Source organism: Carcharhinus amblyrhynchos, chromosome 30 (assembly GCF_965287045.1).
Source record: "Carcharhinus amblyrhynchos chromosome 30, sCarAmb.v2.hapA, whole genome shotgun sequence".
NCBI classification, from domain to species: domain Eukaryota; kingdom Metazoa; phylum Chordata; class Chondrichthyes; order Carcharhiniformes; family Carcharhinidae; genus Carcharhinus; species Carcharhinus amblyrhynchos.
Genome location: NC_137353.1, coordinates 20,761,489 through 20,776,456, shown reverse-complemented (window position 1 = coordinate 20,776,456; position 14,968 = coordinate 20,761,489). Strand labels below are relative to the sequence as shown.

The 14,968-nt window shown below is 43.4% G+C and overlaps 1 protein-coding gene across 3 annotated transcripts in view; it reads right to left on the bottom strand.

Annotated features, from left to right (window-relative positions):
* Positions 1-14,968, bottom strand: part of tmco4 (transmembrane and coiled-coil domains 4) — a 106,456-nt gene that overhangs the window by 70,898 nt on the left and 20,590 nt on the right. For all 3 annotated transcript variants that reach the window (XM_080214980.1, XM_080214981.1, XM_080214982.1), the window contains exons 6-8: positions 12,584-12,681; positions 10,818-10,961; positions 1,805-1,924 (exon numbers count right to left, since the gene is read on the bottom strand). In XM_080214980.1, the coding sequence (XP_080071106.1) occupies positions 1,805-1,924; positions 10,818-10,961; positions 12,584-12,681 (362 nt within the window). The remainder of the gene's footprint in view (positions 1-1,804; positions 1,925-10,817; positions 10,962-12,583; positions 12,682-14,968) is intronic.

The following is a 14,968-nucleotide window of genomic DNA, read 5'->3' as shown; positions in this document are numbered from 1 at the left end:
TATTTCATGTGTAAGGCCATACAGCGATTGTAGGCTGCTGAACCATGGGAGGCATCACAGCTGAACTTGATCTTGCAGAACCAAGACCAAGCACTTCAATTGTCCCAAACCTTCCTGAGTTAGGGAGAAGCAAGTCATCGAGTAGTGCTTCTCTTGACTGTTTTCTGCACTCTATTTAGTCAAGTCAATCCCAAGGATTACGCCTGCCCTCTAGTGATAAATTACTTCATTCCACTCTGTGTAGCTTTACTTTCCAAGCTCAAATATCTTATTAGTTTTTGAAGTTTTGTAATATCCAGATTTACAATTAGAAAAGTGTTCATTTTCTTCATGGTATCCAAACGCCTCTTTGATATCCCATCTCACTTTGTATCGTGTTTGCTCTGCAGAGATCCTGTCAGTTTAACCTGCAGTGGTGTATATTCTCAGTATGAAAATGCAACTTGTTGGACCTCAGTTTTGTGCTAGCCTTGATCCCAGTTTGCCTACATAACAAACATGACTGCACTTCATTGTACGTGAAGCTTTCATGCCTCCTGAACGATACATGCTTTACAAATTAAATCATGCTCTTTCTTCCTTCGTTCTAGAGTTGGAAAAATATTAATCTCCATCTCGATAAGCATAGCAGTTCCCTGACACCGATTCTAAAGTATGCTAGTCTGTGGCACACAACATCCATGTTATCTATTTTTAATATCTGAAAGCTTTCCAGGCAAGTGTAGCACATTGTAATTGGGTTTGACCCACTGTGAAGTCTAATGTGAGCAAGAACAGCTACTATACTTACTAAGGCAGAATGACTCAAAGTACAAAAGTAGAGTTAGTAACCTTGTCACATACAGACTCCCTTATCTGAAATTACTGCCAATCTCTGTAAACCAAATTTCATTCCTGCCTGCCATACTAAATGATAATATCCTTTGTTTGATTATAGAATCCTACAGCACAGGAGGCCAATTGGCCCACTGAGTCTGCACCGACCACAATCCCACTGAGGCCCTATTCCCATATCCCCATATTTATCCTACCTAGTTCCCCTGACACTAAGGGGCAATTTAGCATGGCCAATCCACCTAACCTGCGCATCTTTGGACTTTTGGAGGAAACCGGAGCGTGCGGAGGAAACCCACGTAGCCATAGGGAGAATGTGCAAACTCCACAAAGACAGTGACCCAAGTTGGGAATCGAACCCAGGTCCAGGCGCTGTGAGGCAGCAGTGCTAACCACTGTGGCACCCAATTCTGTGTGGGTACTTTAATACTGTGTGGGTACTCATACAGTTTGACAGTAAAAAGGTGTGAATTTAAGAAGTCTGTGCAGAGTTGCGCATTACTTTCTCACTTATCTATTGGAAAAGAGATTGGCTTAACTCAGGCAGGTGAAGGGCACTGTAACAATAACTGTCCCTTACCAAGCCCCACTAAGGTGAATATTATTTGCAGTTGCACACAACTTTTTAACCCTCTTGCAAAAAGTTGCATGGATCTTCCCCAGCAGGGGAAGAAGCTACCTAGATGAAGCTACCTGAGCCATTAAGATTAGAAAGCTCCCAGGATCAGTTCCCGATCTGTGCAAAGTTAGATGATTGCACCTTGTGCAGTAGCATCTCAGGCTCCAGCTGTCGCCCAGGCTTGCAGGCCATGGAGGGAAAATTCCAGGAAGGGAACATTTTTGGAACAACTCCTGGTGAATGCTAAATTATGCTACCAAACAAGTTCCTGAAGCAAACTTTATCCCTGGAGCAAATACAACGTAAAAGAAAATGAGAATTCGGTCTTGAGCTGCGCATCATTTGCCATACCGTATTTTCCTGTGCATAGCCAGCCAGTAACAGCTATTGTAACGTGTAGTTGGTTTCCATCAGTCAGGGGAAGGAACTCAAACTCTTCAATGGCTCCCACCCTTTTTTTCATTTTGTATCCTGAAAGCGAATAAAATATAAATTCAACTATCTCTGCTGGTAAACAAAAAATGAAAATTTTTCACCAAAAATTAACAAATTTCTCTCATGATAGAATTCAATTAATGAAAGAGATTGGGTAATATATGAAACTTTAAAATAATTTATTCTTTTATGTGATGTGGGTGTCACTGGTTGGGCTAGCATTTATTGCCCATCACTAATTGCCCTTGAACTGAGTGGCTTGCTAGGCCATTTCAGAGGGCAGTTGGGAGTCAAGCACATTGCTGTGTGTCTGAAGTCATATGTAAGCCAGACCAGGTAAGGACAACAGATTTCCTTCCCTAAAGGACATTAGTGAATCAGGTTTTTAACAACAATCAATGATAGGTTCATGGGTATCAAGCTTTCAATTCCAGGTTTTATTAATCAAATTCAAATTCCACCTGATGTTGTGGTAGGATTTGAACCCGTATCCCCAGAGCATTAGCCTGTGCTTCAGGATAACTTGTCCAGTGACTTGCATGTACTTCTTGCAATCTTACAATAGAGTGTTTTCAGAGTCAGATTAGAATCATACACATATTTCAGCCAGATTCTTTTCACTGTCAAAATTTGTTACTCTAAGTTTTGTGAACGAAATGTAGACATACTCAATAAGTATGCTGCTCTTTTCCTCAAATCTATACTTACATAAGCCAAGTAAAGCTTGTACCAGTTTGCCTTCTAGAAAGTGAATTTGGACCATTATACAGAGCTTGTGCAATCACTAGGCACCCACCTAGAGTGGGAAAATGTGGTGGTGGGCAAAAATCTGAATGAACGATTCATGAAAACAAACAGGCTTCAGCAGTGGGAGTGAAAGGCCGAGATCCACTGAAATGCAACGATATATTGACATATATATAGATTTCCATCTATTCACATTGCAGTTTTTGAAAACATTTCACATTGTATTCTTCGTGCTGTTTACGTGACAGTTTTACAAATTTGTACATCTACATCACTATTCCAAAACTGTGCATCAGTAAATAATATTTATTTAATTTAACCTAGCTCACTCCATCACAGTAATTATCGAATGTGTAAATTGGGCATAAAATCACCTCAGAACTGTTACAAGAACACAATATCATATCATGTGAGCCAGATTACACATTATAATGTGCATTTCTCCTGGTACATATCCTTGAAAAGTGTAGAACAATGGGAATGTGCAATCAGTATCATAATATTCTCCTTTTCCATTGAAAATAAATCTGCACTTATATTTTTTATTCATGCTAATGCAAATTGTGGGGACGTGGGCTAGGCTGAAGGTTCATCTAAAACATCCAACACTCTTGAACCAGCCTTGCCACTGTATGGCACAAAGGGTTCAATTTACTTAAGGATACATCTAATATCTTTTTAATAAATTCCCATCAATTAAAGGATGCACTTGGAAGTGTGTTACCACAACCAGCAACCATCATCACTACTGCTATTTAACTGTGCAAGAGGGAGCTCAGCCAATTTAGCCCACTTTGATTCCTACCCCGTCATTTATTTTTCTCTTCTCCTTCATCTTTGATTCCCTCGTTCCCAAAAAGAACCACACACTGTGGCAGAATTGAGGGTGACTAAATTCATCCAAATTACATAAAATGGCTGCAGGTGTCACCGTGCTTTGCGTCCAGTCATACAAGTTCATAAGTCTTTATATAAGACATGCTAACTTTGAACAATGTGCTGCCATGGGTTCTCACACTATTTTTGGATGGAATCAAACCCTTCTAACTCTCTCTAATGTGAGGAAAGATTAGGTAGCCTTTGCTCCAGTTCCTGGTTTCTGTTGGCCCACAAAATAGGGAGTGGGATAGCTTGATCTTGGGATTGGACATAGCTCGGCACAACATTGAGGGCCGAAGGGCTTGTACTGTGCTGTAATGTTCTATGTTCTAAAACCAACACTGACTCAGAAAGCACAGGGATGATAAGGATAGGAAATGAATATTTAACACCACAGAAGCAGAGAATGTTGCTTAAAAATGGGTTTGAAATGCTTTCTTGGTTCAAAATTCCCTCCTTTCCTGAAGGAAAATATAAAATATTGCACATTAGCTAAAAAAAGACAATTGCATACATACGATTAACTTGATTGAGCTAGTAGAAGACTTGGAAAGAAGCCAGAGCAGACTTATCACCTTCAATGTCTAGACATACGATGAAGCAGTTAGTAAGCTAGTGGAAAACTGGGATATTCAGTCAGAATAGTATAAGCGTCCTTTTGGAATGCATGATTTCCACAGTCACTATACAGATCTCACTTGATGCCTTGTAACATAGGTAGCCAAGATAGTAATCAGTGTGCAAAGAAGAGCAATGGTACTGAGGAAAGATCACTCACTGAAGCTCAAATTATACCATAGATGAAGAGGTCAGGTAAACATAAGCCTCATCATAAATATTAAATGCATTGATGAGGTAAACTCACCATTATTGCTTCAAATTAAACTAGAAGTGTGGGAGTGAGGGTAAAATATTAAAATTGATATTAGAAAAATTATTTGAAGAACAAGAAAAACTTGGAATAACCAGAGTATGAAGAGAAATCAAAGTGCAGCTGATATTTTAATTGATGAGTTAGTGTACCAAGGCTGATGGGCTTCAAAAGGCACATGTGAAACACCAGGCACATTCGTACCATACAGACATACCCACTGAAATTATGGATCACAAGAGATTTAACTGATAAACCAGCGAAGTTGCTCAGTGAGTGTGACAAGATCACTTGGAGCCATGGCACAGTGGTTAGCACGCTGCCTCACAGCGCCAGGGATTCAGGTTCGATTTCCAGCTTGGGTCACTGTCTGTGCGGAGTCTGCACCGTCTGCCTATGTCTGCATGGGTTTCTGGTTTTCTCCCACAGTCCAAAAAACATGTTGGTTAGATGGATTAGACATGGTAAATTCTCCCTCAATGTACCTGAACAGGCGCTGGAGTGTGGCGACTAGAGGATTTGCACAGTAACTTCATTGTAGTGTTAATGCAAGCCAACTTGTGACACTAATAAATTAACTTTAAAATTTTAAGTACTGTTTTACAGATAATTATTAGAGCAGTATAACATAAAACTATTTTGGCTATATAAGAAATTTTTACAGATAGAGTTGGCAGTATTGTGTCCCATTTTGAATTCCCTGCGGTGAGAGACATTGAGAAAGTGCTGAGGATGAAACCAAGATTTAAGGCTTGCAGTAACCAGCATAGATTTTAGGGGTTGGTATTATTTACAGCCGTTCAGAATTAGAGTGGATACGTTTGGGTTTTTTAAAATGTTGAAAGGATTAGATTACATGCGTTGGATAGGTTATTTGAGAAACATGCAGACAGTATGACTAGGGGATATACATATAAATCCTCAGGCAAAGAAGTAGGAAGCATTTCTTTTCAGAGAGCCATCAGTTTCTGGAACAGATTACTGCAATATATGATGAATATGGATTTCTTTCAGTCCTTCAAAGAAGAAGCTAAACTACATTTTTGAGAAAAGGCGGCAGAGCCAGTTATAGAGGGCAGGTTGTAGGTTGTCTGGTAACAGAAGGGTTTATAAGTCACTATAATCACCTGGAGACTTGTCTCAGGAAATTAGGGAGCAATTTCAAAACTTTTCCAGGTTTTTTTTCCTCTGCTTTTTGGCTGATGGTCTTTTACCATCTTTTTTGCATGTTAGGGGACTAGAAGGATTGGAATTGGTGACTGAAATTGCATACTGGAGGGATGTGATTTGATTTATTATTGTCACACGTATCGAGATACAATGAAAAGTATTGTTTTGCATGCTATCCATATAACTCATACTATACATAGTGCGGAAGAGATTCAATAAGCAGATTGGCCTTTTTCCCATCCTTCCTATCTCACCCTGGGGATGATGCAGGGCCACAGCCAGAAAACAGGGCAGTAGGATTAGTTTCGGATCACTCCACCAAAGAATCAATGGGCTGAATGGCCTCTTTCTAGTTCTGTGTTGAGAACACGGTGAAGCCTTCCATTGTTTGCTGGAGCAGAGAGAGAGAGAGCTAAGATTTTACCTGTTAAAAACCTGTTTAAAATAAGTTTAAAGCACTTTACTCTTTGTAGAACTGTTTAAAGCATTTATTTATTGTATTTACTGCTTTAAGAATTCTGAGGGTGTGGTGAAAAGGCATTTGTGGACCAGCCTGCTTTAAATCAGCGCCAGGTTTAAAAGGAGGCCTGGTGTAGACAGCGGGCAGCGGAGTGAGTGGGAAGCAGAGTGAGTTAATAGGGCTTAATATCAAAAAGGGCTTGAAGGAAAAAGGCCAGGTGAGTTTGTTTGAAAAAAATACAAGGAAAAAAAATTTTTTCAAAACTACTACAGCAAGAAACAAGGAAAAAAATTTTTCCCCATAAAAAATTACAGTGAATAATGGAGGGGCATGTGATGTGTGGTTTCTGTATGATGTGGGAACTGGCGGACCCCAGGGTCCTTCCCAGTGACCATGTCTGCAGTAAGTGCAGGTTGCTGGAGGAGCTCCAGCTGAAGGTGGATGAGCTGGCCTCTGAGCTACAGACACTGAGGCTCATCAGGGGGAGAGAGGGTGCCCCTAGACTGGCTAAATCTAAGGGTCAGGGACAAAAGGGGGCTGCTGGGAGGAGGAAGGGGGGTGAGGAGCGGAGGCCTCAGCCTCTTAATCTGCATAACAGGTTTGAGGTTCTTGCTTCCAGTCTGGAAGAGGACGAGGCAGGTGAGGTTGGTGAGCAAACTGCACACGGTACAGTGATGCAGCAGGACATAGGCAAAGAGAAGGGGAAAAGGAACGTAGTAGTGATTGGGGATAGTGGGGTGAAGGGTATTGACACTGTCCTTTGTCACAATGACAAAGTGCACAGAAGGGTGTGTTGTCTGCCTGGTGCTCGGGTACAGGATGTCGCAGCTGGGCTGCAGAGGAATCTGGAGTGGGAGGGTGAGAACCCGGTCGTTGTAGTACATGTGGGTGCCGGCGACGTAGGCAAAGTGCGGACTGAGGATCTGGGGAGGGAGTATGAGAAGCTGGGAATGGAATTAAAAAGTAGAACCGACAAGGTGGTCGTCTCTGGGCTACTGCCTGAACTGAGTGCAGACGGGCGTAGGGTTGACAGGATAAAGGAAGTGAATGGGTGGCTCAGGGATTGGTGTGGGAGGAATGGGTTCGAATTTATGGGGCATTGGCACCAGTATTGGGGTAGGTGGGACTTGTTCGGGCGGGATGGGGTTGGTCTGAATCGTGCTGGGACCAGAGTGTTGGCGAATCGAGTAAAGAGGACTGTAGACAGGGCTTTAAACTAATTAGGGGGGGGGAGGGTGCGAGGGTAGGTGACGCTACGAGGTCTAAAGTTAAGGATAGGGTACAGGTAAGGGAAGAGGCCAAGGATGTCCCAATTGGTGGCGTTACGGCAAATAGGGTCCAGGTGAAGGCTGGGATGAAAGCGCTTTATCTGAATGCACGAAGCATTCGGAATAAAGTGGATGAGCTGGTGGCGCAGATCGACACAAATGGATACGATCTGGTGGCCATTACAGAGACGTGGCTGCAAGGTGACAAGGACTGGGAGATGAATGTACAGGGCTATCAAGTGTTTAGGAAGGATAGGCAGGAGGAAAGAGGGGGTGGCGTAGCTCTGCTGATTAAGGATAGTATCAAGGTGGTAGCAAGGGATGATATCGGAGCCAAAGAGCAGAACGTGGAATCGTTGTGGGTGGAGATTAGGAACAGCAAAGGGAGGAAGACGCTGGTGGGTGTCGTCTATAGGCCCCCGAATAATGATCTGGAGGTGGGGCGGGCTGTTAACACGCAAATAAGTGCGGCGTGCAGGAATGGGACGGCAGTAGTTATGGGAGATTTCAATCTGCATATTGATTGGTCGACCCATGTTGGACGAGGTGGGCTCGAGGAGGAGTTCTTGGAATGCTGCCGGGATAATTTCCTTGAACAGTGTGTGTTGGAGCCGACGAGGGAGCGAGCTATCTTGGATCTGGTGCTATGTAATGAGGCGGGTAGAATTAGGAGAGAGTGATCATTGTATGGTGGAGTTTCTGGTGCAGATGGAGGAGGAGAAAGTGGGTTCCCGGACACGCGTCCTTTGTTTGAATAGAGGGGAGTATGGTAGGATGAGAGAAGAATTGGCGAATGTGGACTGGGGGAGTGCGTTGGAAGGTAGGTCTGCTGAGGAGCAGTGGAGGATCTTTAAGGAGATCTTTCTTGGTGCTCAGCAGAAATTTATTCCGATGGTTAAAAAGGACAGTAGGAAGAGAGGTAATAAGCCGTGGATAACGAAGGAGGTGAAGGAAAGTGTTAAATTAAAAGCAGAGGAATTTAGAGTAGCTAAGAGCAGTGGGCGAGAAGAGGATTGGGAAAGGTTTAAATGTCAACAAAGATTGACAAAGAAGTTGATAAAGGAGGGTAGGAGAAGCTATGAGGCTGGGCTAGCACTTAATATAAAAAAGGATAGCAAGAGTTTTTATAAATATATAAAAAGGAAGAGGCTGGCTAGGGTGAACGTTGGTCCTTTAGAGGATGAGAAAGGGGAGCTAGTGGTAGGGGATGGGGATATGGCTAAGGTCTTGAATAACTTTTTTGTTTCTGTCTTCACGGAGGAGGACGTGAATAATTTGCCGGGTGTTAGCGATGGAAAGGTGGTAGGAATGGAGGGTCTTAATGACATTACTGTTACTAGAGAGGTGGTGCGCGACAGACTGGAGGGGCTGATTGTGGACAAGTCCCCAGGACCGGATGGAATGCATCCGAGGGTTCTGAAAGAAATGGCGGAGGTTATAGTGGATGCCTTGGTGGTTATTTTCCAGACGTCGCTGGATTCCGGGGAAGTGCCGGAAGATTGGAAAACGGCTAATGTTACGCCGTTGTTTAAGAAGGGTGCCAGGCAAAAGGCGGGGAATTATAGGCCGGTTAGTTTAACGTCTGTGGTAGGTAAAATGTTAGAATCCGTCATTAAGGAGGAAATTGCGAGGCATCTTGAAGGGAATTGCTTGATAGGGCGGACGCAACACGGTTTCATTAAAGGGAAGTCGTGTCTGACAAATTTACTGGAGTTCTATGAGGATGTGTCTAGGGCAGTGGATAGAGGAGAGCCGGTGGATGTGGTCTTTCTGGATTTTCAGACGGCATTTGACAAGGTACCTCACAAGAGGTTATTGCAGAAGGTCAGGGGACATGGAGTTGGGGGTAGGGTGTTAGCGTGGATAGAGGATTGGTTGTCAAATAGGAGGCAGAGAGTGGGGGTCAATGGGTGCTATTCGGATTGGTGGTTGGTGACTAGTGGGGTGCCCCAGGGGTCGGTGCTGGGGCCTCAGCTATTTACCATTTATATAGATGATCTGGAGGAGGGAACCGAGTGCAGGGTGTCGAAATTTGCTGATGACACCAAGATTGGGGGAAAGGCAAATTGTGCGGAGGGTGTGGAGAGTCTGCAGAAGGATCTAGATAGGCTGGGCGAATGGGCCAGGAAATGGCAAATGGAATTTAATGTTGGCAAGTGTGAGGTGGTCCACTTTGGTAGGAAGAATGGTAGGAAGGACTATTACTTACGTGGCGAAAAACTGCAGCAGGTGACGGTGCAGAGGGACCTCGGGGTCCTTGTGCATGAGTCGCAAAAACCCAGCTTGCAGGTGCAGCAGGTGGTCAGGAAGGCGAATGGGATGCTGGCCTTCATAGCGAGGGGGATTGAATATAAAAGTAGGGAGGTCTTGCTGCAGCTGTATAGGGCATTGGTGAGGCCGCAGCTGGAGTACTGTGTGCAGTTTTGGGCGCCGCACCTGCGCAAGGATATTTTGGCCCTGGAGGGAGTGCAGAGGAGGTTTACTGGGCTGATACCGGAGTTGAGGGGATTGAGCTATGAGGAGAGGCTGAATAAACTAGGCTTGTACTCGTTAGAGTTTAGAAGAATGAGGGGAGATCTCATTGAGACGTATAAGATGATGAATGGGATGGATAGGATAGAGGTGGAGAGACTCTTCCCGCTCAAAAAAGACAGTAGGACTAGGGGGCACAGCCTCAAGATAAAGGGGAGGCGGTTTAGAACGGAGTTGAGGAGGAACTTCTTCACTCAAAGGGTGGTGAATCTCTGGAATTCTCTGCCCGTTGAAGTGGTGGAGGCTGCCTCGCTAAATATTTTTAAGAAGCAGGTTGATGGGTTCTTGATAAGAGAGGGGATTAAGGGTTATGGGGAGAGGGCGGGAAAGTGGAACTGAGCCACAACAGATCAGCCATGATCTTATTGAATGGCGGGGCAGGCTCGAAGGGCTAGATGGCCTACTCCTGCTCCTATTTCTTATGTTCTTATGCTAAGTGGATCATTGAAATGATGCACCTTAGAAGGGAGCCATTTGGCCCATTTTGTCCAATGCTGATCCAAAGACACCCAGATATCCTTTCTAATCAAATCTTTCTGTGCATGGCCCATAGCCTCGCAATTATCAGCACTTAAGGTGCAGATCCAGATACTTTTTAAACAAGTTTAGATCTCTGCCTTCACCACCAACTCACCACCACCTTCTGTGTAAAAAAGTTTTTCATCATGTCCCCTCTAATCCTTTTGCCACTGAGCTTGAATCCAATGACCCCTGGTTTTTGAATCTGCCAAGGAAAGCAAATTCTTCCTGTCTACTCCCTCCTTACACCTCAAAATTTGGTACATCTCAATCATGTCACCCCCTCAGCCTTCTCTGTTCCAAGGCAAACAACCCCAATCTCTCTTCCTATCTACTGTCTCATAGAGTGTGCAAACCAGTGCCACTCTTCATTCAGCCATGTTAAACCCTTGTTAATAAGTCAATGAATTGAAAGAGCATTCCATTCTCCAACATTAACATCCTTCACATTGATGAGTACAAAAACATTTAAAACATGCTTACCTGTCAGTCCTGCGCCTGCTGCCCCAAATAAAGATGCTATTATGGCAATTCCCGCTGTGGAACCGATTGCAGCTGCTCCTGCTGTCCCTACGATAGCTGCGGCTCCTGCTGCCACAAAGGGAGCAGCAAGGCCACCAGTGAGGCCTGCAGGTAACAGCCAGAATGTGTTAACAGCTTTACACACAAACAAACAGTGTCCATGTCATTGCATTACTAAGACCAAAAGTGCCGCTTTCCTTCACTGAATCACCATAAGAATCACCACCGTCACACATGAAGTAGCCTCAAATCTCAGACACTGCTTTATTTACAGCAGCTTATTCACCAGCCCATGCGGAGACGGTACAAAAATATGAAGACACCATTCATCCACCATACTCCGAATTGAACTTGTAATCGAATGCTGACATTCAGTTAGGAATTGAGCTAATTTTTTACAGATAGATATTTCTGAGTTCTCAGTTTGCCGGTTCCTGGGCTGATTGATACCTTCTGACTTTGCACAAATTTTGATAATTTCAGTCAAAACAATGTGTGGGTTAGGTGGATTGCATATGCTACATTGCTCCTTACTGTCAGGAGAACTAACTAGGGTAAATGCATGGGGTTAAAGGGATAAGACCTGGTGGGATTGCGGTTGGTGCAGACTCAATGGGCCGAATGGCCTGCTTCTGCACTACAGGATACTATGATTCCAGTATGATAGGGTGCACAACACAACTAGAGGTGACAACATTTCTCAGTCAATTAGCTCAGGAGTATGAATATTAAACAGTCTCTGTTATTTCTGACTAAACTAAATTCTGTCGAAAACTACAGATGGCAGCTCATTAAGTGAAACAAATATCAGACATGTAATGACTTGCTCAATCATAGATCCTCCTACTGTTCCCTGAAGAATCAGAAGAATCACTCAACTAGCAGTCTACACAATGCTCCAAGCTCCTCCTCACACTAGCGAAGAATTAAATGTCCTGTCGGCTCCTTCATAAATTTGCACCCATTCTCAGAGCAAGTATCAGGTTCATATGTCTTTCACAACTTATTGAAACGTTACCCTGAAACTAACACTGACGAGAAGAGAGAATCTTATAGAAAAAGAGGTCTTATAGAAAATTCTAATAGGATTAGACAGTACATTCAGAAAGAATGTTAGTGTTGGCGGGGGATTCCAGAACTAGGCGTCATAGTTTGAGGAAAAGAGGTAAACATGTTAGGACAGAGGTCAGGAGAAATTTCTTCACCCAGAGGGTGGTGAATCTATAGAATTTACTATCACAGAAAGTATTTGAGGCCAAAACAGTGTGCGATTAAGTTAAGATTAGCTCTTGGGGGTATAGGGATCAAGAGATACAAGGAGGGGGAGGCAGGATCAGGATGTAGAATTTGATCATCAGCCATGATCATAATGAATGGTGGAGCAGGCTTGAAGGGTCAAATGGCCTACTTATAGAAATATACCTAGAAACTAGGAGTCACAGGAGACAGTCATTTCGACTATACCGACTGACAGTTTTTATTATTACTCTGCAGATTCATCACTGTATCTAAGACTTCAATTTGACACAACTCCAGGATTTTTAAAGTACTTTTGAGTTATAATGCATCTATTACATCTCCATCTATTACAGCATTTACTTATCTATCCCAGCTCCACCTTGCAGTATGACCAAGTTAACTTTAACACACCTATCAGCTCTGTAATCCAGTTCCAGTTATCACAATCCCTCACTTCTTACTGTAATTTAGTTGCAGTTATGACCTACCAATCACAGTACCGCCTCCCACTGTAGCAAGTCCGATAAGGAAATATCTCTTCAATTTCTTTCTCTGATCTTTCTTTTTCCGAGCATTTTCATATTCTCTGGAAATGTTGAAGAGGGAAACAGTTTGGGTACAATACACAAAAATAAATTAGAGAAGCAAGGAGACAGTTAAGAAATTTCTCGGAGTGTGTGCAGCGAAATAAGAATACTTACAGTGAGCAGCGTCCTTATGGAACAGCATTTAGAAAGAGAAATGGCATCAGTACGAATTCACTTATAGACACCTTTATAATACATGATGACTAATATAGTGAAACCAGTATTACCCCATCAAAATGTTTATGATAGATTAATGACAGAATAGATAGATTACTGCAGAAGGAGGCCATTTTCATAGAATCTCTTCAGTGCAGAAGGAGGCCATCTGGCCCATTGAATCCACACCCTCCACAATCCCACCCAGGCACTACCCCTATAACCCCTATGCATCCACCCCAGCCAGTTCCCTTGACACTAACGGGCAATTTAACATGGCCAATCCACCTAGCCTGCACATCTTTGGAGCGTGGGAGGAAACCAGGGCACCCGGAGGAAACCCACAGACAGTGACCCAAGGCCGGAATTGAATCCGGGACCCTGATGCTAGGGAGGTAGTAGTACTAACCATTGTGCCACCCTGCCACCCATAGAGCCTGCACTGATAATAATCACCCCAGGCCCTATCCCCATAATCCCATGAATTTACCCTGCTGGTCCCCCTGACGCGAAGGGGCAATTTAGCATGACCTAGCAACCTAACCCACACATCTTTGGACTGTGGGAGGAAACTCGAGCATCTGGAGGAAACCCACGCAGACACAGGGAGAACTCCACACAGACATGACCCAAGGCAGGAATCGAACACAAGTTCCTGCGCTGTAAGACACCAGTGGAACCACTGTACCGTCCTTTACTCCATGAACACACATTTAATTGTCTCAACTCCATTGATGGCATTCACCCTTCCATGATACATAATTCGAATTGCCCTAACTTCTGACTTCAAATATCCTCGTTTTTAATCTGCACCCCGTGATTTTGACTTCTAGAAATATAGAAGATAAGAGCAGGAGGAGGCCATTTGGCTCTTCGAGCCTGCTCCACCATTCATGATGTTCATGGCTGATCATTCAACTCAATATCCAAATCCTGCTTTTTCCCCATAACCTTTGATTCCATTCGCCCAAGTGATATATCCAGCTGCCTCCTGAAAACGTTCAATGTTTTGGCATCAGCTACTTCTGCATGGTATGGAATAACTTGCCTCAATCAAGTTGGTCAGTTTCTTTCACATTCATAACAATTTCAATCAGATCAGTCAAGCTCTCCTTCTTTGCAAAAGGAGCAGCATTCAGATTTCAAAAGCAACTGTGAGGGCAGGTAATGGGCAATTTAAACAGCAGCTCGGTCTCAGAGTGAGATGGCGATTGAAGGATTAACGGAACAATAGCTTTGTCAGAGGAGACTAAACATACAGTAGGCAGTCTGCATGCCTGAGTTATCGGCTCACAAAATTACTCAAAAGGATTTTTAAAAAAGCAATGCGACACATTAATACTCGATTTCTTCAGTGTGACATCAGATTGAATCCACAACACTTCCACAGTTTTATCTAAATAAGCAACAGCAAAAGAAGAGGTGCCATGTTATTTTCTGATCCTATTCCACCCATTACTGCCTCAGCCCCCATCCCGTCCCTCATTCAAGAGTGTGCCGGCTGATTTGAGATGCTGAAAAAAGGGCACTTTTACAGGAGTGTATTACATTGCTAATAGGAACATTATAAAACCTTCACAAATTCAATTGCTAGCAGATTTTCCGGCAGCCCACTGCTGGGTCATTTTAATTTGCGCAATTACCTAATCCGTCAAAAAGTGTTTGCAAATAAACAACCATGCAGGTGAAGAGTTGGATGTCACAATATTTGTGTAGACTGTGCTGGATAATTTGTTTCTGTTTGGATAAATCAGACTGACTACTGCTTCAGGCGCTCAATAAATCTCCAGTATAAACCCACCAAACTGGAGCAATCACATCCTTATCAAGCACTTCGTTGTATTTAACTTCTGACGCGTGTGTGGAAAACTAAGTGAGCTGCAGAGATTAGTTGAGAAAAACTGAAATATCACCACAGTAAGATGCTAGGCAGAGAGTGAAAATCATAGATCAAGTGTGAAGCCAGTGAACACAGCATGCGACATCCTGTAGCATAAATACAGCATGGGTTTAATGCTGCAGAATAGATTTGTTCTTTCCCGTTTTGCTAATTATTGACTGAGTCATCTTCACAAAGAGATGGTTTGAGACTGCACCAAATTCATTTCACTTGCAGCACAGAATTTCATT